This window comes from Cibotium barometz, chromosome 31 (genome assembly GCF_041138505.1).
Source record: "Cibotium barometz isolate CiBa-2024 chromosome 31, ASM4113850v1, whole genome shotgun sequence".
Taxonomy (NCBI): domain Eukaryota; kingdom Viridiplantae; phylum Streptophyta; class Polypodiopsida; order Cyatheales; family Cibotiaceae; genus Cibotium; species Cibotium barometz.
Genome location: NC_141076.1, coordinates 22,819,369 through 22,843,878, shown reverse-complemented (window position 1 = coordinate 22,843,878; position 24,510 = coordinate 22,819,369). Strand labels below are relative to the sequence as shown.

Below are 24,510 nucleotides of genomic sequence, written 5' to 3'. Positions count from 1 at the left end.
GTGTGGACAAGCTGAATGTGATACCAATGTAACATACAACGGAATTATGCGTAGATGTAGAATCCTATCACACAAAGTCTCACACCGCCTTCTTTTTCCTGAGTTTCACGAGTCTTTAGCAATCCACTTTATCACTTCACACTTTAAGAGATGAGAGAGAGAGAGAGAGAGAGAGAGAGAGAGAGAGAGAGAGAGAGATCTATACACCTTATTGGATCCCAAATTACCCACTGAAGGGGCCCCTCCTATTGCTAGGAGTATTTGCTTTATTACTTTGAAGAGAATGACCGACTTTGGGCTATAGATAAGCCAAACACAAGACCTTTGGAAGACCAAGAGTTGGGCTAAACTATACACGATTGTAGAAGCACTTGTAACTGTTACAGGACTAAGTATTTTACCTCTTTTCTTAACCATTGTGATTATGTTTAAGCATGTTTAACATTCACTGATCATGTTTTACTCTGTATGTGCATGTGTAAGTTTGTACGTGTGTGGGTGCAGATACATGCTTGGTGGGTGTGTGTACATGTGTGTGCATGCTCATATATTTGTACATGTGCATGTATGTGTTTTTGGGTATTTCTCTTACCGTGTTGCAGGTGCAGCAGCTGAGACCTCTTCTCTTTTGTTGGGCACTCAAGGCAGCTTGTGGGGCAACATAGAGGTGGCCAAGGGGGGGGGGGGGGGGGGGGGGGGGGGCAGCCGTGTAGCAAGCCCTGCAGCGCAGCAGACGGGCAGCAGTCTAGGAGACGTGGCACTGCCACATGGCACAGCCGGGTAGAAGCCTTGCACAGCAATAGTTGGCCAGCAGCCAACGCAGCCCAGCTGACGTGGCACAGGCGCTTGATGCAGGCACGCGAAGAGAAAAGCTACGTTAATCCAAAACACATTTGCCATGTAATTTTTTTAATTTTAAAAAAAAAAGAAAAAGAGAAAAGCACTCGTAGAAGTTTTCTTCTAAAGGGGAAAAAGCTATGCTTTTCACCCCAAACTTGTATAAAAAGGGGGCCAAAGGCTCTTGTATCCAACAACACAAATCTGGGTGGTGAAAGTTTCAAGGAGTCTCTTTCTACGTGAAGCAAGGAGATATCTTCTCGAAAGTTGTACAAGGGCTACGCCGACTTCAAGTGATAAATACCTACGGGGGCACCACGCTTTGGAGCCAATTGGTTTCTTGTGCAGGAGCACTCTAGCTCCACCTATTTTTCTTCTTCTTCTTCCAAGTTTATTCTTCCAGTTCATAAAGAGTTTTAAGTGTGATTAAGTTGTGCTCACCGCCCGTCAAGTTTTTGAAGGCCGGTTTCAAGGTTCCATTGCCGGGATCCATCGTCAACTTTTTCAAGAGGACAAGCCTGTGGTCGACACATTTAATACTATGGCTCGAACTAGTGCAGAGATGAAGGATTTATCTTTAGAAGAGGACGACTACTTCGAAGAAGATTAGGAAAGCGAGCAAGAAATACCTCCCGATATGCTAGAATTTGAAGATGATGATGCCACCTATAAAGCAAAGATGCAGAGCTTGATGGAGGGATTAATGGAACTCGCGAAGGACTCACATTTTCCAGAAAACTTCAAAGTTGATTCTAAACCATGGAAGAAAGCTAAGCCTCAACATTCGGCTCCCATCTACCAAAATTTTCAGCCACACCCTGATTCTTCTTCTTCTTTTCCCCCACCTACCTATGGAAACCTTCCTAATACTTCTCATCCTGGTTACTTTGGCGGAGGCTCTGTCTTTCATTCCATGACGGGTGTACCCAACATGGGCATGACTGGGAGCTATGGTATGCAGCTAGGTATGTATGGAGGAATGTTTGGAGGTATGCCAAGAGGTACGTATGGAACTTATGGTGGTGGTGGCGGAAGTGCTTTTGGTATGCCTGGTATGGGAGGTGGTACGATGGGCATGGGGTCTAATGCTGTGGGCAATTCTTTTCTCAAACCACATCCCTATGGTAATCTGGTCCGGGCGAGAAGCCAAAAGATTATAAAGAGGGTAGTGCTGCAGTAAAGTTTGATACTTTTAGTGGTGCAAAGGATCGTTTGAAGGCTCTCACCTTCATTCAACAGTTTGATGCGGCATTTTCTGGTGGTAACTTCACAGAGGCATCTAAGGTACGGAAGGCAGCTTCTTTCCTAAAGGGAAATGCTCTTCAATGGTGGTCGACACTTCTTCATCAGGGAATAGCACCAAGCACTTGGGTGGAGTTCAAACAAATCTTCTCTTCTTTATGGTTGACACCGACTTTTGAGATGGATGTTATGACGGCTTGGCATCGATTAGATTCCAGAGACTGTAGCAATCTAGAAGAATATAACAAGAAATTTTGGGATGCTTTGCTACCGGTCACATCCTTTAGGCCAATGTCACTAGTTGAGCAGGTAGAGACGTATTGCTGTGGGTTACCCAAGGAGCTTCGTGACTATTGCATTAAAACAAAGGTCACCAATATGACTCAGATGATAGAAAATGCTTAGACTGGATATGCCATGCTTACTGGTCAGATGTCAGGATTCAAGGATCAACGTCTCTTCTCAAAGAAAGCATCTAAAGAGGCAAAGGAGTCAAAGGATACCAAAGACACTAAACCACGAGAGAAGGGGCAATCCAAGAAGAGGAAATTTCAGCCCTTACCTCAAAGAGCAAATGAAGAAAAGAAAGAACTTATAGCTGCCAAGTTCCAACAAATGTTTCTTTTGTGGAGAAGAGGGACATCGGTACTATAGGTGTCCGAAGAGAGCACTTAAAAACGCAGATGATTCACAGGAAGAGCCTAAAGCAAAGAAACAAAAACCGTATGCTGGACTAGTACCTGACTTATAGGGTTGAAGCAAGGGGATGCATCTTCAGAGTTGTGCAAATCATGGGGAAGACTTCGAGATCAGGAGGTTTTGATCTTTTTCGATCCTCGGGCTCATGCAAACTTCATCACCCCCAAGCTTGCGGCAAAGTTGGGCATCAAACCAGAAGAGATGGGTGTGTTGCATGAGGCTACTTTAGCTTGTCCTGGACATTCGGTTGAGGTTGCACCAATCATTGGGAAACTACGTCTCAGTGTGCAGACTTACACGGACAGAGAGGATGATTTCTACATTATGCCGTTGGAGGGTTGTGATGTTTTGCTGGGTATGCCTTGGTGCCATAAAGTTAAAGCGGTGGTAGATACTTTCAATAGGAAAATCACTCTCACTCACAAGAATAAGGAACACACTCTTGATGTAAAGCTTAAAGGAGAATCTATTCCTGTTGTATCGGCCTCGGCCATTTCTCGTTTAATAAAGAAACATCTTTCTATTTACTTAGTGTTTGTTAAAGAGAATCAGGATACCACAGATTCCAACATGTCTGAGTTGGACAAGGAAAGAATGGATTTTCTCAAAAGTTTTCAAGATTGTTTTTCAGAGACTTTGCCGAAGAAATTGCCGCCTGCTAGGCCTGAGGATCATGCGAGTGATTTGATTCCTGGAAGTTCACCACCGAATAAGCCACCCTATAAGGTGAGTGCAACCCAACAAGAAGAGATTATGAGCCAAGTGCGTGATCTGTTGGACAAAGGGTTGATTCAGCCAAGCTCTTCGCCCTATTGTTCACCAGTGCTTTTGGTACAAAAGAAAGATGGTTCTTGGCGGATGTGCATTGATTACAGGGCACTGAATAAGATTACCATCAAGAACAGATTCCCTATACCACGAATCGATGATATCTTGGATCGGTTACAGGGAGCAGCTTACTTCAATCGCATTGATCTGAAGAGTGGATACCATCAAATTCACATCATACCAGAAGACGTGTACAAGACGGCCTTCAGAACAACTTTCGGACTTTGAGTTTTTTGTCATGCCTTTTGGTCTTACGAATGCTCCAGTGACTTTCAACAGGATGATGGATTGGATTTTCCGACCCCACCGTGCTTTTGTGGGCACCTTCTTTGATGATATGATTGTGTTTTCTCATTCAGAGAAGGAGCATCGGGAGCATTTGACCAAAGTGTTTGAGGAACTCAGAAAGCATAAGTTGGTTGTCAATGGAAAGAAGAGTGAATTTTTCATGTAGGAGATTCACTTTCTTGGGCGGCACAGTGTGTCTAAGGATGGCATCAGGATGGATCCAACGAAAATTGAAGCGATAAAGAATTGGCCGGATTTGTAGTCTATACATGATGTGAGAAGTTTCTTAGGACTTTGTTCATATTACAGGAGGCTTATCTTATTCTTTGCAGAAATTGCTTCACCTTTACATCACCTGACCAAAAAGGATGTAGAATTTCAATGGGCAAATAAGGAAGTGGAAGCCTTCAACAAACTTAAGAAAAAGCTTACCACTAGTCTAGTTTTGGTTCTACCAGATCTACATAAACCTTTTGCGGTACAGTGTGATGCATCTGGAAATAGCATTGGAGCTATTCTTATGCAGGATGGACATGTTATTGCTTATGAGAGTAGAACTTTGTCACCAACAGAAAGGAATCTACAAGTATATGAGAAGGAGCTTCTTGCGGTTATTCATGCTCTTTCTACTTGGAAGCATTACCTTCTTGGGACTGATTTCATTGTTCAGAGTGATCATCAGACTCTACGATACTTCCTTACTCAAACCAAGCTCTCAGAGAAGCATATGAGATGGGCAAACTTTCTGTCCATGTTTCACTTTCACATTGTTCATGTGGATGGCAAAAAGAATGTGGTTGCGGATGCCTTGTGTAGGAAACCACATGTGGCCGCCGTCTCTATTATCTTTCATCATGAACTTGATGATATGCGAGAACAGTATGCTCATGACACAGATTTTGAGCAGATTTTTTATCGTTTGACTAAAGGAGAGTGAGTTAATCATTATTCTCTCAAAGAAGGATTTTTAATGATGCATGACAAATTGTGTCACATTCAGTTGAGGCAGAAGGTTTTGACAAAATGCCATGCTCCGCCTTATGCAAGCCATCGTGGTATTGAGGCTACAGTAAAAGCTTTGGAGGCATTCTTTTATTGGCCTAGTATGTGCAGGGATGCTGATACTTTTGTTCGTGATTGTATCATTTGTCATAGGTGAAGTATGACCGTCAAAAGACACCTGGGTTACTTCATCCTTTGCCTATTCCACATAGACCGTGGGAGAGTATTGCTACGGATTTTATCTTTGATCTTCCTAGGACAAACAGTGGGAATGATGGCATCTGGACTATCATGGATCGTTTCAGTAAGCAGGCCCATTTCATTCCAGTCAAGAAGAAGATTAATGCAGAGCAAATGGTGAGGATATTTTTAACAAATATCTTCAAGTACCATGGGATGCCCACATCTATTGTTAGTGACCGAGATCCTTGAATGACGAGTTTATTTTGGAGAGCATTGTTCAAGAGCATGAAGACTTCGTTGGAGTTCTCATCGCCTTTTCATCCACAAACAGATGGGCAATCAGAAATTGCCAACTCAGTTGTATTGGATCTTCTAAAGTGTTATGTTTCGGATCATAAGGAGCAGTGGGAAAAATATCTTCCTTTGGTAGAGTTTGCTTACAACAACATCATTCACACTTCGACACATAAGGCACCTTTCGAGATTGTGGAAGGCGGGAAGAAAGTACCTCCAATCCTGCATACAAAAGATAAGATCTTCGAGGCAGATCGTTTTGTGGAGAATATGGATGAGGCTTACAAGAAGGTCAAGTTGGCTCTTCAAAGGACTCAAGAGAAACAGAGGAAAGCAGCAAACCTTCACCGTCAATCATTGGTTTTTGATTTGGGTGATTGGGTGCTTTTGAAATTTGAGAAGGCTAGACTCAGGAAAATGAAGGGTAAACAACACTTATATCCTAAACTGAGCATGCGGTACTATGGGCCTTTTCAGGTGATTGAGAAGATGAGTGATGTTTCTTATCGTCTTCAATTACCAGATCATTAGAGGATTCATAATGCATTCCATGTGAGTCTTCTTAAACCTTTTAGAGGTGAAGTGCCTACGGATCAGGCTGATGAGCCACAACCAAAAGTCGAAGAACTAGATGAGATTCTTCAACCGGAACAGATTTTGGCACATAAAGAAAGAAAAGTCAAAGGAAAAGTTTCACGTCGATATCTGGTGAAGTTTGTGAACTATTCACCTATGGATTTGAAGTGGATGGAGGAGGGTGACTTGGCAGATTCACCGAGGATACTAAAACTTTACCTCAAGGCTTTTGGTTTGGAGCCTACCTTAGAAAGTGCTTCAACAGGTTCAACTGTGGATTCTGGAGTACTACCTGTTACTCAAGAGGGGGGTGACTCCGCTTCCTTGTCACAGAGTTCACTTGGATGAGATCTAAGAGGTCGATTGGTGTTCTTATCACCACACCCGAGATACTGAACTGACAGTATATCTACCTATGGGACTTCTATGATATATGTGTACTAGTCACATGGTTTGATTCATGGATATACGGATCTTTTTGAGAGAATGGGGACGCCTATTCTAGACTTTCATTTGATATGCATCAGTGTTTACTCATGTTCATGATGTACTGCTGATCGTGGGTCCTGTGGGATGGCCATGAGCGGAGCAGGTAAAGCATCCAGGGGGACATGACTATTCACGAGGTGGATGCTCTTCATTTATGTTATTAGATGTTCTGTTTCAGTAGGCAGGACATAGCTTTCTCATTGGTCTCTTAGGTTCTGTTTCAATTTGGCAGATCCTTTGACTTAACAATCGAGGACGATTGCTTTGTTTTAAGAGGGGGGTATGTTACAAGACTGAGTATTTTACCTCTTTTCTTAAGCACTGTGATTATGTTTAAGCATGTTTAACATTCACTGATCGTGTTTTACTCTGTATGTGCATGTGTAAGTTTGTACACGTGTGGGTGCGGATACATGCTTGGTGTGTGTGTGTGTACATGCTCATATATTTGTACATGTGCATGTATGTTTTTTTGGGTATTTCTATTACCGTGTTGCAGGTGTAGCAGCTGAGACCTCTTCTCTTTTGTTGGGCACTCAAGGCAGCCTGTGGGGCAGCATAGAGGTGGCCAAGGGGGGGGCAGCCGTGTAGCAAGCCCTGCAACACAGCAGACGGCAACAGTCTAGGAGACGTGGCACTGCCAGGAGCATCCAGGTAGAGGCCCTGCGCAGCAATAGCCGGCCAGCACAGCCCAGCTGACGTGGCACAGTCGGCTGATGCAGGTAGCTGACATGGCATAGGCGGCTGATGTAGGCAGCTGACGTGGCACAGGCGACTGATGCAGAGGCGGCTGACATGGCACGAGGCAACTGACATGGTAGAGATGGCCAACTGCAGCACAAAACGGCGAGCAGTTGAGCTGGCGCACAAAACAGCTGCGAACCCCCAAAAGCCCCGAAGAGAAACGACAGGCCGCCAAAAACACAAAGAGAAAAGCTATGTTAATCCAAAACGCATTCGCCATGTAATTTTTTTAATTTTTTTAAAATTTTTTTAAAGAGAAAAGAACTTGTAGAAGTTTTCAACACAAATCTGGGTGAAAGTTTCAAGGAGTCTCCTTCTACGTGAAGCAAGGAGTCTCCTTCTACGTGAAGCAAGGAGATATCTTATAGCTTTTCCCCCCAAACTTGTATAAAAAGGGGGCCAAGGCTCTTGTATCCAACAACACAAATCTGGGTGAAAGTTTCAAGGAGTCTCCTTCTACGTGAAGCAAGGAGATATCTTCTCGGAAGTTGTACAAGGGCTACGCCGACCTCAAGTGATAAATAAATACCTGCGGGGGCGCCACGCTTTGGGGCCAATTGGTTTCTTGTGCAGGAGCACTCTAGCTCCACCTATTTTTCTTCTTCTTCTTCCAAGTTTATTCTTCCAGTTCATAAAGAGTTTTAAGTGTGATTAAGTTGTGCTCACCGCCCATCAAGTTTCTGAAGGCCAGTTTCAACACCAATGATGTCCAATCTCCATGGTGGTGTATCGTCAAGGAAAAGAGAGTGATCTAACAAAGCTTAAATGAGAGAAAAAGAGAATACACAACTCAATGATATTCTATTGATTGATGATTAAAAGTTCAAGAAGTACAAAGCTTTTTATAGGCATAAAAGCCTTATTTCAGGGGACAACCCGAGCAGAGGATCCATGACACATACACATAAACACACGCAATGAAAGTTTAGAAATTTTCGAAGCTAGTGAAGTGTCGATGAAGACCCAAAGCATAGGTTAGAGCACCTCCTAAAGTGGATCAAAGGCGGTTGTTCAGTGCATGGACATCCAGCTGAAGTGGTTCAAACGAGATGGAAGCTTCACATGGACAAGAACTCAAAATTCAAAATCGTTGAGAAAGGAGATGTCGTGTTGCTTTTCAATTCCAAGATGAGTTCCAAAAAAGTAGCTTAGGAAACCGAATCCGGAAGAACAAGATCCAAACCAAGAGCGAGTCCAGATCTTGAATGATGTGCTTATGATAGTGTAATCATGAGAAAAGAAGAGCCATTTGTGGGGTTGGCGATGCCAATAATGCCAAAGGAAATGACCATAAATAGCATGCGTAGGGAGAAGGGTTGAAAACAAGAGGTACAAACAGAAGTTGGAGCCTTCATGGTCGGTAAACCCTCAACCAACCCATCCTTTGAAGCTCACTATAGAAGCTGATAGCTCAAATGGCCAAACTGAGCATGCCAAAGAGCTGAAGAACCAATAGAGAGCAAAGCGGTCAACTTGTACAAACCACTATTCTGGACTCCCTGAACCAGGATGCTACCAGTCTCCTTATCACGAATAGTAATATCATGACGAGAGAAGATCACCTCCGCACCCTAAGCTGTAAGAGCACTCACTGACAAAAGATTAAATGCCAAATCTGGAATGTACAGAACATCAGAGAAGTACCTCTTGTCCTCGAGGAGCGGAAGATGGAGATGGTGCCACGCCCATGAATTGGCACGAAAGAAGAATCACCCAAAGTGATATTGCCTATCTTGGCAATAGAGCCAATCCCGATGAGGTGTTATGCGAGCAATAGCACCACTATCCACAATCCAAGACCGCCACTGAGAAGTCACAAGAGCCCGTACACGACAAGCACCGGCTAATAAAAGAATACCATCATCCTTCTTGGTCTGGGACACCACTGTAGAGGTAGAGTCCTTTGCTTCTTCATGAATCATCCCGCTTCTTCTTGTAACATTAGGATTGTTTATGACCCTTCTTGCCACAGTAGTGACACTCCACGTCCTTATTTTTAGAAGATTTATTTTTGTCTGTCTTTATCTTTGTTGTTGTCCTTGGAGTTCTTGTTAGAATCCCCTTTTCCTTTCTTCTCTCGATTCTTCCCTTTATCTCGAGCAGCCAAAGCTCCATCAAAACCACCAGAGGTGCCCGTCTGCTCCTCAAAGCGAGACTCAATCTGCATAATGGAAGGGAGAACTTCCTCCCAAGTGACTAGAACAGAACGAGGAGAAGAAACAAGAGATTGAAAGAAAGCATCAAACCTCTCTAGAAGCTTGGAGAGAAGCCAAATAGCCATATCCTGTGTAGAGATATCCTTGCCACATACAGCAAGCTCGTCCCAGAGATCTTTCATCTTCCTGATGAAAGCAAATAAAGATGGAAAGGCAAAAACTGAAAGATTCATAAGCTACTTTTCCAAAGCCAAAATCCGACCCGGAGACTTAATCTCGTAAAGATCTACAAATGCCTTCCAAACTTCACATGGAGCATTTGCTATACGCACATGAGAGAAAACAAAATCTTGACAATTCAACATCAAAAAGGAGAAAACACGACGATCATTCCCCTGCCAAACATCAATCTGTGCTTGAGTCACACCAACAATAGAAAGGGTGGGAGAGGTGGCATTGGCAGCTGTAACAAGCCAGTCCAAGAGATCCACTCCACGCAAGGCAGATTTTACCTTCACATTCCATAAAGTATAGTTGGAGCCATCCAACTTTGCACACTCGGAGAACATATGAAGAGTAGTCGGGCCAGCCATCACTAAAACTTGGGCTCAATCTCAAAAGAAAAAATGCACACCTCCGAAGAAAAGTGCACACCACATGTACCAAGGTTGCCACCAAAGCCAGAATCACCACAAGACCCCCTCTACAATAGATAGTGTCCACTGGAGAAGAAAACACAGCCAAACAGGGGACTGCAGACCTGAAAATACACGCCGACCAATTCCACACATCTGTAGAGAAAAACACTGATGAGAATATACATGTAGGCTGTAAGCGATGAAGCCTGGAAGAAGGTAGAGCAATCAACAGTAATCGTCCAGAAAACATAGCAATCCATAGGGCTGTGATTCTGAAAAACGAAAAGGTGAAGGGGCTGTAGATAGGGCAAAAACTGGTGCAGCAGAGAAAACTCTGAACCTAGAGTGATGATACCATGAAAGAGTGCACACAGCAGAAGCAAGATGAGCACTAGAGTGTGCTGATCTGAGAAAGTGCAAGATAGAGAGATATGAAGATAATAAGCTGAATATAATGCAATGAAAGCAATCCCGAGCAAGAGACAGAACAGTCTCATAAGTGAAGGATACAAAAGGTGAGTGTGTCAACACATGAACCACACCTCAAACAAAACAATGAATGAAAAGGGGAGAGGCCAGCCCACCTATATATAGGTCATATGGGACTGGCCGACTAGAGCAAGACAACCTGGCCAACTAGACATGAAGAGCTGGCCGACTGGAAATGCATCACCCGACTTGGGGAAAATGGGGAAAAATAAGGAGAAAATAAGGGTGGCCAGCCCACAACCAAGGGCCATAAAAGGATCAAATATAGGCACAGTACATGGGTAGAATATGGAGATGAATATGCTAACAAGGGTATGGAGCTCACATTAGTGAATGCGCACCCCTACCGCTCATAATTTCTATTGTTTTTTGTGTTTTTTCCACAGAAATCCTCCAAAAGCTGGAGATTGTGCTCAATCATGAGAATTTCAACGGTGCATGGCTAAGTCCTAGAAAAGCGCACCCGGAGCCAACAACCACCGTCAGTGACCCCTTCTTGAGCTGGCTAAATCCCCTATGCCGTTCACTGTGACTTTGAGCCTATTGACCACCCCTACTCTCTGCAATTGTGCTTTCTGCTTCCCTTGCTCTCTATCATCAACCAACCCAATCATGCTTCCTAGCAAGATGGAATTTGAAAACATGAGCTTTGTTGTCCCTAAAGAAGCAAGCATGCATAATAGCTACAGAAAGCAAGCCTCAAAGAGTTTGCAGAACTACCATGGGAGGAACTGTAGCAGCTTAATCTACATGCTGAAAGGCAACTGGCCAAGTTACAGAAATCAAACATTACCACAATTGCGAGATTGAAATCAAACCGGCGGAAGAGGAGGATCTCATCCAACAATTCGGGCCACTGGAGGGACAAGCCAGAAACAGATGAGGACAGACAGAAACAGATGAGGACAGCCACTGGAGTACAAGATCGCAGGCACTACAGATGAGGACAGACAGAAACAGATGAGGTTCATGGTAGAAATGATCCACAAACCCTACTATACGTCCAGAAAAAACTATGGAATGGTGAAAACAGTTGAGGGAGGATCCCAGGGGCCAAGGAAAAAGTCTTGTATAATAATATGAAAGATGAGATGGAGAAGTTGACAAAACCGAATAGCAAAACAAAGATTGGAGGATATCTCAAGGCTCTTTTCCAAGGAGGAGCAGTCAAGAGGAAGCAAAGGAACAGAAGCTGGCAAAGCATATTGCAGAAGAAAACAAGGGAACAGAGGGACAGGAGTTGGCAAAGCATATTGCAAAAGAAGACAAGGGAGAACTAGAAAGTCCTGAGAAACAAAGTGAGCAACAGCAGCACGACGAGGAGCAAAGCATGACAAAACCGAAGCCCACTGAGCCTGTAGGTATAAAACCCTTGCCACCCAAGCCAACTCTAGAACAGACAACAGCCGCTTAATTTGGAGACAAACAATCAAGTAGCCAACCAAGCAAGAAAATAGAAGTAAAGCAGACCCAGAGGATGGAAGTGTCCACTACAAACCAGACAATGGAAGACCTCCTTGCACTAGGTGCCACAAGGATGAAAGTATGAACTATGAGGGATCCTCTCAAGACTACCAAATGATTGGGAGTATCTCTTCCCCTTTCACGACCAACAACAATTGAAGCTATGCTAACTCCCAGTAGGGTAGCAAGGTTTCCAGGACAGGTGGATGCACACTAGACTCTAGGAGCACTGGATTATTTGCAAAAGTGTGTATCAAAAGGCCCCAAGGAGATCCAGAGGCTCAAGGATGCCTTGGAAGAGAGAGAAATCAAAGCAGAAGAGAGAGAAATCAAAGCAGAAGAGGACCGCAAGGAGCTGTTACTCCTAAAGACTAAGCTGCAGCAGCATGAGAGGATCCAAATGCAGATGTTGGGTTTGCACGAAACCAATGAGTGCATGGCAAAAGAAATTGGGATCGTAAAGGTTACAATGGCTAGGCAGGAGCAAGAAACAACACGAATCAAGGAGAGGCTGGATGAAGCCATGACCAAAGCCACCACAGCAGCCTAGCAGAAAGCAGATGTGGTCAAGGACATCCAGGCAAGGGTAGATAAAAACAAAGATTGAGCTTATCAAGACAGAGGCCATGCTTGAAGTCTATGAAGCCCAAATCCCTGCAAAAGTATATGAGTTGGATGCAGCCAAGACAGAAGAATGGGAGGGCCATGCTGCCGATGAGCTAAAGGGGGTGTGGGAGGAGTATCTGCAGAAGTTGAACGCTGTTATGGAAGCTCCCACAACCACTTGCAGCAATTAGTTCCCCATGAGAAAGAAGACCAAAATGTGGAAGGGGGGAAGGAACAGCAAGGAAGGATTGCCAGAACAGCATAGGAATCCGGAAATTATGCCCAAGTACAAGAAAGCATGCAAGCCGGATTGGTAGTGGCAGTGGGGTCACAGCCAAAGGAACTGAGGACTCAGAATGCAAAATATAAAACTAATGCAAAAGCTGAAAAGCTGGAAAAACAAATTTCAGAACCTGAAGGCCGAAGGCAAGAAGGCAGCTGTAGAGCTGGAAAGGAAAGGGAAAGGAAAAGAGTTGGTGCTATAGACCAGCATTGCAATGGATGCAATCCCTGAGCATGAATTGAGAGAGCACGTGTTGGCCACCACCAAACCTCTAGAAGACGAGACGAGTGAAGAATCTGCACTCAGAGCCCACACTGGAGCTAGACGGCCTGGTGCAAAAATTCAAAGAGCAACAGAAGCAGGACAAGCAGACTATAAAAGCCCTTGAGAAGCAGACAAGCACTAACACGCCTAGAAGAACCCGGAAAGGAGCGAAAGAACAGGATTCTCTGGATGAGCTTAATGCCCTCACATCCCTCCAAGGCAAAGTGGGCAAATATGCAAGTCGAGATCTAGGCAATGGCGGACAAGCACACGAAGCACCTGGAAGCCAAGGACGCCGTGATCCTGGAATTCCAAAGTTCAGAACACCAGGAAAACTCTAGCACAAGATAAATTCCGGATACTGACCAATCACTACAAAACCTTGGAAGCCTCTGAGATTGCAATGAGAAAAGCACACCATTATCTAGGGGATCTGGCGGATCATGCCATGCACAACCCGACTCACCCTCTTGACAGTCAGTTGGAGATCAAGGAATCCATGCAACAGCAAGAAAAAATGCCAACACCGCAACCTCAAGCACCAAGCAGAACGAAGTCGGGCCTCACCCACGAAAACCCTAACAACCAATTCTAGAACTGTCAGGAGAAGTGGAGCGGTGTCTTGAGACTAGCTGTCCGGGTGAAGGGGCAGAAGCCCATGCAAATGGCGACACCCCAGTGCCACTCACCTACGGACAAAGCTGAGAGAAAGGGTGAAGGAGCCGATGTGACGCCGCTCCCAACCAGAAGAATCCAGAAGACCTCCATACGGATGTCCCTGGAGGTTGGAACACTGGCACCACAGAAGAACCAAGGGGCCAGAACAACAAATCTATGATGATGATGCCATTGCTCCGGAATATGCAGAGCCTCAAGCTTTTGCTGGCAAGATGGCTATGCCGGGAAAATGTTAAATTTCCAAGGGCCAAGGTAATAGAGGAGGAGCACAGGAGGCCAGAAGAGAAGATCGATCATGGATATGCCCCAATCAGCCGCCCCCTCCTCCCACATGCTTGAATGGCATGTGGTATGTAGAGAATATGAGCCTAGGTACAATACAAGAATGAACAGAGAATTTGTATCTAGCAATACTGATGCACCGGTTGACCCAAGCAAGGGAGGATGGAACCGGACTTGAGTAATTCCAGATTTCTGTAGTTCCAAAAAACATTTTCCTGACGTCTTCAAGAGGAAAGGAAGGGTTGACAGCTAGTGCCATGTCCACCGGACGTGCCAGGTGTTGGCGGGTGAACAGGCCCCATAGTTCACCGCAAACGGAAGCTGATTGGCCTCACTGATAACTGACGCATCATGAGCCACAGCCGGGGGTCTTGGATTGTAACAACCTTTTACAATGGGTTACGGGTAGTACCATATAAGAGAGCACGGACAAAAGAGGCAAAAGAGAGGGGATTGGGGACAGTTGCTTGAATTGAAGGGAGGGTACTATGTTAAGTAGAAATACTACCAGTTTTAATGAAGTGATTCTTGTAAGGATTGTATTGTGTCATTACTTCATGCTCCTCTTGTTTTGAGCTCCAGATGTGTGTTGATATAATGGTATATGTTGTGTATGTTGCACTTTAGTGCTGTGAGGATCACGTAGCCAAGTCTTTCATGCATTGCTGCTAGTAGTAAGCTCTCCACTGAAGTATTGTTTCTTGACCAGACGACAACAAAAATATACAGAGGCTAGTGAGAGCACTCACATAGCTAGTGAGAGCACTCACATATGTTTGTGCATTCTCTTTCTTCTTTCTGGTCTGATACAGCTCACCCTTTCTTCTATCTGGGCACCATCCAAGACAGGTGTAGATCAGGTTAGACAAGCTGATTTTGTGAGTGTCTAGTGTTTCAACTTGTCTTACAAATTATGCGGACTATCTGGCTATCAAATCCAAGACTGGCTCCACCAACAGTGATTTTGCTCTCCCTTATTCTCCTCATTATTTTATGATGTAGTACAGTTCAAAGTTATTGTAAAAATAAAAGTAATGATGATTATTAATGATAAAACAGAGCTAAATGCGTATTGGGTAGATCATTTTTAAGCGTGCCCAACGAACTCAGAGGGACTGTGCTTCTGAGGACGTAAAGACTATCTGGAAGCATAAACCTGTAGGGTATGTCATTGAGCCTATGCATGATGGAGTGGCGATCTGAATTGTTTTGGATATTGCAATGCGGCCAGGTAATGATTTGAACGTTTGGGAATTATCTATCTTGATTGATTGGAAATATGAGGATAGAGTCCCAAGGTCATTGAATGACTGGAAATGAGGATAAACTCCCAAGCTCACAACATATATTCCTAAAAGCTCAGAATATAGAGGAGTCCTGCACTACCTTGCCGTTAATAAACTAAAACAACCATATGCTTCAGTTCAGAGTGGACGCATAGGCAGCACGAGTGTTGAATGCAAACTTGCCTGTTGGTGTGTCCAGCGCTGCTCCAAATTCGTAATCCCGATTGGAGGAGCCACGTCTGAGAGAGTTCCGTAGCCATCGCGAAGTAGGGACACATAGTCGGCAGGGTCATCCTCCCGGATCAGAAACGCGTGGGCGGCAGCGGTGTATTCTGCTGCTGTTGTTGATGGTGCATGATGTGGGGATAAACTGGGGAGCGAGGGCAGGAGGAGGGCGAGGAGGAGGTCGTGGAGGGTGCGGAGGCGGGAGGGAGGGTAGAGCGACGACAGAACGCCACCAACCACGTGGTGCTGTTCAGCCTCCGTCCTCCTCCTCTTACTCCTTGCCATGGCTCCCACTGTTGCTGCTATGAGGCCCGGTTAAAGAGGAAAACGTAATTTTGAACAAGCATACTTTCATGCCGTTACTTGAAAAATTGGAGCTAGCAATTTTCCAACTCCTCTCAAGATGAGACTGATTTTCCAAAGGTTGAGCAATCTCTAGGATAAGGGAACCCTCTTTTTCCTCCAAGCCCCCTCCCAAGCTTAAGTAATATAGGGTATGCTAACTTGTAGTGTCACATGTGATCTGTAGTGTCACGTGTGATCGGCTTGTGGGATTTTTTGGGGGGCACTACCTGTGAGCATATCCCATCTGACACGAGCATTTTAAGGCCCCGTGTGAGATAGCATTGAGAAGGCACTACCTAGGAATGACCCCCCTTTCCCCTTGCACACCTTGGATTGTGTGCCCCCCATGGAGCATGCTCGCATGGAGGAGCCCCCAATCCCTACCCCGATAGCTTGAGGAGACCATGTGTATCAAGAATTCAAGGGCCACTTTTGCCAAGAGTTTAGGGGCCACATGTTTGTAGCTCATAAATTTGTGAGGCCACATGGTGTACACATAACTAGCACCTAGTATCTAGAGAGAGATAAGTGCCCACCCATCATTGGATATTGTACCACCCCCCTTCCATTCCCAAGACCATTTCAGCCTCCTGAAGGGATCATCACACATCCATACACTAAGGAACTCTTGAAGGGTGGCCTTACTCTCTGCACATGCACAACATGAAGTTAACCACTACGGTTGGCTGCCCTCAAGTAGCCTATCAACTCTGTAACATATTAATAGTACTTTTTCATACCCTTGATCTAAAGGTTGTGGGACTCACCATTCCTCCCACCTAACTTAAAATTGAAGCAACTTTGCTTAAAGGAAAGAATGTAGCATAGTAGAAGAAGTTTCTTAAGTAGCACTCATACTAGTTTAAATAGGTCCTTTATTCCTAAACACATCAAAAAATAGACTAACTAGAAGGTTTACTAGAAACTCACCACCAAAACATATCTATGTCCCTAATACCCTCTGGCTTGAGGCTAGACCTACACAAATTATGCACATCACCCAACTCAGCCATCCCTTACCATCATCGGAGCCAAGCTCTCACCACCTTACCATAGCTTCATCTAGGATACCGTCCAAACCTACACATGCCACACATATTGCCTAAACATTTACATTCCACACCACTAGAGCCAACAATCCTAGTGTCTAGGTAGAGTTGTGATATTTAAAACAACACCTAATAAAAGTATCTCTAAGTCACTTTACCTTGTGCCTAATAACAATAAGCATAACCTCATAAAATAAAGCTACCCTAGCTATGCTCTTTATGCACACAAGAAGCAGAGGTAGGAAGACTTCATTTGTAGCTAACTTTTGGCCCACTCAAAGAGGTTTTGATACCTGCTTGAGACAGGTTCTCATGGTACTACCTCCTTTGCGAGATAGGTTCTCATGGTACTATCTCCTCTTTTTTGGATAGGTCTTGTGGAGCTACTTATTGTTTTCTTTTTTTTCCCACATACAAGTTCTTGCATTTGAGACATTATTAAAATAAGTTCTGATGTTCCACTTGTACCTTCTCAGGTCACACCACACCATTTAAGCTACTAAAGAAGCTTGACTAACAATCAAAGTCAAAGGTGTTGGCTTGTGGGCTTCATGCTTGGGAACCCAAATGATTGAGTTGTTGTTATTGAAGCTTTTAGCCTTTAATAAATTCTTAGGAATCCAATATTGTTGAGCATTAGGGGTTCTTTGATGATGTATCATCCTAGCCTTATTTTGGATTTTCCTTGGCTTCTTCTTGGCCTTCTTGTTGGGCTGATTGGGAATGAGGTTGCAAATGTGGTTTCAACCTCATTCCCAATGAGACACCCAAAGTAGTTGACTTTTTTTGAGCTTGGGGCTACCTTAGCTTTGGTGGTCTCTAAGGCCTCTTTTGGTTCTTCTTAGAGGTCCATTAGGGAAGAGGACATGAAGCATCCTTAGGTAGCCAAGTGTTAGAATACATAGGCTTGGATTAGTTTTTTTGACACAGGGCCATTATTGGGTAATAGGTCTTGTGCATGGCTAGTTCTTATTGTAAAGGTCTTGGCCCTTTTTTAAGGTTGTTTGTTGTCTTTTGAGGGTGTCCCTTAGGCATCCAAAGTTTGTTTGTTTGTTGGCCCTTACTTTTTTTGTTTGCTTATTGTCTTTAGACATCCAAAGTTTAGTCTATCCATTAAGTAGCCTTTGACATTGAGCAAGTTTCTTGGCACTTGTTCAAGTCAAGATCTTACCTTAGCCTTGCTAAAGCAATTGTTGTTGGGCCTTACCTTAGAGCTATAAATGCAGCTTCCCAATGTGGCTATGCTAGCTTATATGTCTCGCGTCCTCACTATTCCTATCAGCACCTTGCTCCAAGAAGGTAGCCCAAGCCTATGGAATGATCTGAAAGACTGGATGGAGGGACGTCTCAGGGTAGGCACGCATGAAATCCATATACCTCTTAAGGTAAAAGGGACTCCTACTGTTTGAGTGAACAAGCTCGAACAATACTCTGAAGGTGATGAACTTAATGTGGCCTTGCCGATAACTTTTGATGGCCACCAAGTTATTACAATCTTGGATGGAGGAGCCAAAGTGAGCATTGTGACCAAACAATGCTGGGAAAAATGGGGAGCACCTACCTTGGATAACACTCAATTGTTAGTGAAACTCGTTGATGGAGCCACCACTAGACCCATTGGTCTACTAATGGATCTTAAATTTAAGATTATGGGAACCACCTACCGCCACACCTTTGTGGTAATGAATTTTGGACGTCAGCCAGTTTCATATGACTGCATCCTTGACAGACCCTTTATGCGAGAGTCCAAGATGATCCATACTAACCACATCTATATTCGGAGAAAAGATCTTACCTTTAAGATCAATCTACGCACATGGAAAGTACACCCCATAAGTGCCAAACTATTTGCAGAGGAATTAGTCTCACAACTACACGAACTACTGAAGTTCATCTATGCCAGACATGCCATAAGACACTGGACGATGAAAGGGAGAATGAGGATTATGCACCACTTCAAGAGCCGGAAGACTCTGAGAACTGGATGCATATCCTTACTACTCTTGACATCTTGCCTATAAAAATTGGTACTAGATTTGCCATAGCAGATGAGCAAGAGCTTACATCATTATATATGCTTAGTTCAGCATATTTGCCAATATAGCTACGCAAGAACTTGAACAGGTTGTTCAAGCCAAGCCATCAAAAGGAGTGCACGCCCCCATAAAACTCACAAGGCTGAAGGATTCCCTGGGCCAGAGAGGTATATCTTCCCATAAAATTCTGAAACCCATTGGTTGAAATATGTGGGTGCCGTGGAAGCACATGAGCATTTTAATGAAACGTGGCAAAAAGAGGTTGCAAAAAGTTATCTTTTGGTCCACACTACTGTCCTATAGCCATTCAACCAGAACCAGTCCCTAAAAAGCTTTGCCGCTCTGCACACAAGGCATGTAACAAAAAGTTAGCACTCGTAGAAAAACAAGCCAAAAGGCTAATTGATGAGGAAAGTGCTAAAGCCGAAGAAACACGACAGGTGCCCAAGCACTTTAAGACCTTTCAAATGGCCTACCGCTTTGTTCAATACGATTCGGCTCAAAGATCTAATAGTGGGCAACCTGGGACCTCATATGACGGTCCAACCAAGGTTAAGGAAGTGAACTTGGTAGGCTCATGTGAAGACCCGAGGCCTGTATTCGTTGCAGAAGACCTTTCAAAGGAAGAAGAAGCCGAGCTCATCGCTCTCTTGACTGAATTCCAGGACTGCTATGCTTGGAAGTACATGGATATGAAGGGTGTACCCCCCAGAAGTGGTCCGGCACACCATTCCCATGGTTGATGGAGCTAGGCCAATCAAACAACGAGCTTACCCAATGAACCCCAATTACTCCAAGATGGTCCACGAAGATACTAAAAGACTTATTGATGCTGGATTCCTCTATGAAATTGAACATATGGAGTGGGTATCATCGATTGTGATAGTGCCCAAGAAAAATGAAAAGGTCAAGGTGTGCGTTAACCTTAAAAAGGTCAATGTCGCCGCCATAAGGGATCACTATCCTTTACCATTCATTGAACACGTGCTAGAGAGAGTAGCGGGGAAGGAAGCTTACAGCTTCCTAGATGGATTCTAAGGATACAACCAGGTGTATTGATCCCAAGGACCAACACAAAACTGCTTTCGCTATTGAATAGGGTACATACGCATATAGAGTCATGCCCCTTTTGGGTTGACCAATGTCCTTAGAACCTTCCAACGCTTAATGTGTATGGCTTACAAGGAATATCTTTGAAAATTTTTGGAAGTCTTCATGGATGACCTATGTGTCAATTCTTCCTGGAAGGAGCACCTCACATGTTTGCGCAAGGTGCTAGAGCGATGCAGACTATACCGCATCTCGTTGAACCCTCTTAAATGCCAATTTTGGGTTTGACACGGAGTGATCCAGGGACACATTATCTCCATACAACAAGGAATATCAACTGATGACAGCAAGGTGTGGCTCATTCTTGAGTTTCCCCCACCTACCAACTTCATGGGAAACGTAAGCTATTATCGCGGTGATTCATTTTTATGTACGTTGATATTGCTAGACCCCTTAGCCAATGGCTTACTAGTTGATCCTCTCTTCAATAAGGACCGGGTCCATGGTTTAATAAAAAAGGTGGCCCCTTACCAACTTATGTGGGTCAACTTTACAAGTAGTCTAAGGACAAAATCCTAAGACGTTGCGTTAGAGAGGACGAGTATGTCTTCCTCCTTGAACAGGCTCACTCTGCCTATGCTAGTGGAAACTTTGTAGCAGACATCACTGCTCATAAGGTTCTCACAGCTGGGTTATGGTGGGCCACCTTAATGGCTAACGCTACTGAGTATGTCAAGCGATGTGATGAATGCGAGCGCATAGCAATCCCTCGTTTTCAAGGATCATATGCCCCTGAATCCCATTGTGTCCTTACAACCATTTGAAAAATGGGGCATAGATGCAACCAAATACACTCAAGCCAGATATATAATTACTAGCACAGACTACTACACCAAGTGGGTAGAAGCTCATGCGACCCGCAAAGCTGATGCTCTATCATCAACAACTAAATTTCTCTATGAGTTTGTAATCACATGCTTCGGTTGTTCTCTCGAGCTTGTTAGCAACAACAATGGATCACATTTCATCAACAAGATAATCAAATTCCTCTTGCAAGAGTTCCTTGTTACCCACACAAAGTCCTCCCCTTACTATCCTCAAGCGAATGGCCAAGCTGAAAGCACAAACAAAATCCTGTGTGCAATGCATTCTCACCAAAATAGTGGAGGGTAGCTGCCACAACAATTGGGAATAGAAGTTGATGGCTGCACTTTGGGCCTATAGAACTTCATACAAGGCAGCAAACCAACACTACCCCTTTTAGTTTAATTTACGGTACTGAAGCAGTCATGGCCATGGAGTTCTTAGTCCTAAGTCTACGTGTTGCGGTGCACGAAAAACCTTAAGCTGTCGTTGTTCAAACTTGAAAAGCTTGATGAAACCTGCCTCTTTGCGGTCTATAGCATGATTGTAGAGAAACTCAGGCGTAAACAATGGTTTGATGATCAGCTCGAGGACAAACAGATGAATGAGGGTGACATGGTCCTCTTATTCAGCACCAAACGCATAAGAAAAAGCTCAAGCTTAGGGGCTTAGGAACTTTCCTAGTCTCTGAGATCACACCACAAGGCACTGTGCGCGTTGAAACACTTGATGGTGTTGAGATGGTGGTATCAAACTCAAACGCTACTATGGCCCTCTCACCGAGGCCACCTTGAAAGCCATCCATGATAAAACAATGAAAACAAGACCACGAGGATATGAAAAAAAACTACGCAAAAGAAGAGGCCAAAGTGAGGCAAAGCTAAAGCAAAAGCATATCATGGTCAACATGGCCCAAGTAGTTGACTTAGAAGAAGAAAACAGGGAGGTGAAGCTAGTTTGGTTATGGTTAAAAATGACCGCACCAACTAGATTTGTCAAAAACTAGTTCTTGTTGATACAGGGGCTAGTTACAATTTATTGTCTTATGAAACATGGTGTTCCCTTGGGGAACCCACATTGAAACAAACACTTGCCGTTGTCACCATGGTTGCCTCATAGCAGCGTATTCACTGCATTGGCACAGTCACACTTGTGTTCCACATTGGAAATGATCCCTTGGAAGGGAAGTTTTATGTGATGCTTGCAGGAAAGAAGAGATCCTCCTCGGCAGGGTATGGATGGGCCACACATGCAACATTGACTGGGATGCACGGACGGCCACCCTACATTTGGCTTCTAGCCATGTTACTGTTCTAATGATGACACATGAAGAGCCAGTTCGCGTCACTTCCCCATGCCAAGAACCCCCACTTCCACCACCCACAAGTACCCCAACACCTCACCCTTATCACTCCGTTCCCCCCAAAAAAAGGCCGCTCAACATGCCATCCACATTAACTCTTGCACCCACACCACCACCACCATGCACAGGAGCAGTGTGCTCTCACTTGGTTAAATCATCAGCATCACACACTAACCAAGCTAACACTACTAACCATACTAACAAATCTTCACTGGGTTTGATATCTCACCACTGGGTGCCAAAGCAACTTCTTACAGGACAAGGCTAATATGAGGGAGCTTCTCCATTGTGGATCCCCAAAAGGTCCCACCATCCCCTCACCAATAGGCATCCAAGTTCCTCGTCCCCAAAGTAAGCCCCCCATTCGCCAACCTCAAGCCTACAGGGTACATGATCGATGTTGAGATGTCAAGCTCAACATGAGCTGACACTCACGAGGCGCTTGCATGACTGTTCGACATTTATATCACTGGCGGGTTTGGTAGTTGGCACCGACATATCTTCGCCAGAGATTCAACAATTGGACTACACTGACTAGTCCACATCTACCCACTCCTCTTGGTGTGTTCACATTATGGACCACTTGTATATACTCTATTATGTGTGTTAGTCACTTTATCTTCTTTGTAGACATCTTTGTTGGGTGTAGAAGAAGAAGAATTTTCAGCCTCTCACCTCATGTGCTCTCTTCTAGGGTTTGTGCGTGTGTATGTGCTTGTAAGAGCTCAAGCTCTCTTCTCCCCTACATCTTTTCATGGTATTAGAGCATGGTTCATGCTAAGGGCTGAGTGGCAAGTAAGAGAAGCACATGAAGCGATACGAGGGTAAGAGCTTCATCTACTCTTCCCCCTTTGTGTTGGCTACTACACCCTTTTTGTCAGGAGCTCTTCAGGAGGCACCGCCAAACGAACTCCAATTGAGGAGCCTTCTTCATGGGAGCAAAGCTTCAAGGCAATTATACTTTTTGTTGCACAACAATTAAAGGGCCGAAAATGCATTTCGGGCGCATCTGGACCTCCGTTTTTCAGTTCGCAGGCATTCACCAGTATTGCAGGTAAGTTTCGATTCTTTGCAGAACTCTGTTTTTGGAATTGCAGGAAGGGCATTTGGTTGTGCAGACACTGTGTGTGCTGCAAAGAGATCTCAAAGTTGCCATTGGGTGTATGTATGCAAAGTAAGGTCACTAGTTGTGACAATTTGGATGCAATATAGTACTGCAGAGCAGAGAATACAACAGTTTGTGCAGGTCAAGAAAGAACGTTGTTGTTGGTAAATTTGTGTTACAGAAAAGATATCAAATGATGGAATAAACCAGATTGTTTACAGAGAAGCTTGACAAGAACAACTTCCATGCTTGGAGGTTTAGATTGACCAACTTCCTGATGGGAAAAGGTTACTGGGACTACATTGAAAGTGAATATGAGGAGGCACTGGAGATACCACAGATTAATCCAACATTGAAGGTGAATATGAGGAGGCATCGGACTACATTGAAGATGAATATGAGGAGGCACCGGAGATACCACAGATTAATCCAACTATGTAGATATAAAAGCGTTCAAGGATTGGAATCAAAGAGCAAGGAAAGTCATGTATTGGCTTTCTATCAGCATACAGGACGCTATTATTGGGCATAGGGGGTAGTGTGATTCAATCTACACATAGAGCACCACACCAATTACCTACAGGGGTAAAGATGGTTATGGCCATGCCCAGATATTTCTCTTCCCTTCTTTACCTTCAATTTCTCTGGTAATGCGTACTAGGCTCGTCCATAGTCATGTTTCCGACTTGCTTTCTCTGAATTCCAATTTCTTGGTGACTCAAGATACGAGAAGTCGTAGTTGCTGAAGATATTCAAAAATCTTTCGATTGCGACAATTCTAGAATATTATCTTCATATTTAATTGTCAGTTTGCAACATGCTTCAAGAGTGGCTGGTCGTCAGGCTAGTTGCATCTTGTGGTCTTTAACCCCTCTCCATAAGCAAGGCAATAACTGATCGTAGTTAACCTCTCCCATAGTTTGCACCTTGAATTTAAGTATTTTAGACGAGTCACATAGTCTCTCATCGACTCCATTTCCTTTTGTTTGATATTATGCAATTGTGCCACAAGGCTCCATCTGTCACCACTTTTGGCAAAGCTAGGCACAAACACATTCTTGAGTCGTGTGAAGTTAACCTTATCCTCGAGTTTGAGGGTTCACAACCACTGATGTGCTTTCCCTTCCAGGATAAGCAAGGAAGCA

General features: G+C 44.2%; 2 protein-coding genes across 3 annotated transcripts in view; one reads left to right on the top strand and one right to left on the bottom strand.

Moving 5' to 3' along the window:
- Nucleotides 1-15,915, bottom strand: part of TERT (telomerase reverse transcriptase) — a 79,948-nt gene extending 64,033 nt beyond the window's left edge. The window contains exons 1-2 of one of the 2 annotated variants that reach the window (XM_086824886.1): nt 14,951-15,067; nt 14,813-14,871 (exon numbers count right to left, since the gene is read on the bottom strand). In XM_086824886.1, coding sequence (XP_086681012.1) covers nt 14,813-14,871; nt 14,951-15,029 — 138 coding nt within the window. In that variant the 5' untranslated portion in view covers nt 15,030-15,067. Of the gene's footprint in view, nt 1-14,812; nt 14,872-14,950; nt 15,068-15,511 lie in introns of those variants that run through there. The other variant, XM_086824885.1, reaches the window with a different exon arrangement.
- LOC147620634 (uncharacterized) lies at nt 1,475-4,955 on the top strand. The gene is made up of 4 exons (XM_086825505.1): nt 1,475-1,927; nt 2,044-2,388; nt 2,512-2,724; nt 2,839-4,955. The coding sequence occupies exons 1-4, from the start codon at nt 1,475-1,477 to the stop codon at nt 3,832-3,834; spliced, it is 2,007 nt and encodes a 668-aa protein (XP_086681631.1). The 3' UTR covers nt 3,835-4,955.
- Nucleotides 15,916-24,510: the final 8,595 nt, after the last annotated feature.

What these genes read in the sequence shown, in the direction of transcription:
- LOC147620634 (XM_086825505.1), top strand. Translation starts at nt 1,475, where the DNA reads ATGCTAGAATTTGAAGATGATGATGCCACCTATAAAGCAAAGATGCAG. An exon ending in TGGGCATGGGGTCTAATGCT is followed by an intron (nt 1,928 to 2,043) that starts GTGGGCAATTCT and finishes AGTGGTGCAAAG; the next exon opens with GATCGTTTGAAGGCTCTCAC. An exon ending in CAATGTCACTAGTTGAGCAG is followed by an intron (nt 2,389 to 2,511) that starts GTAGAGACGTAT and finishes CTTACTGGTCAG; the next exon opens with ATGTCAGGATTCAAGGATCA.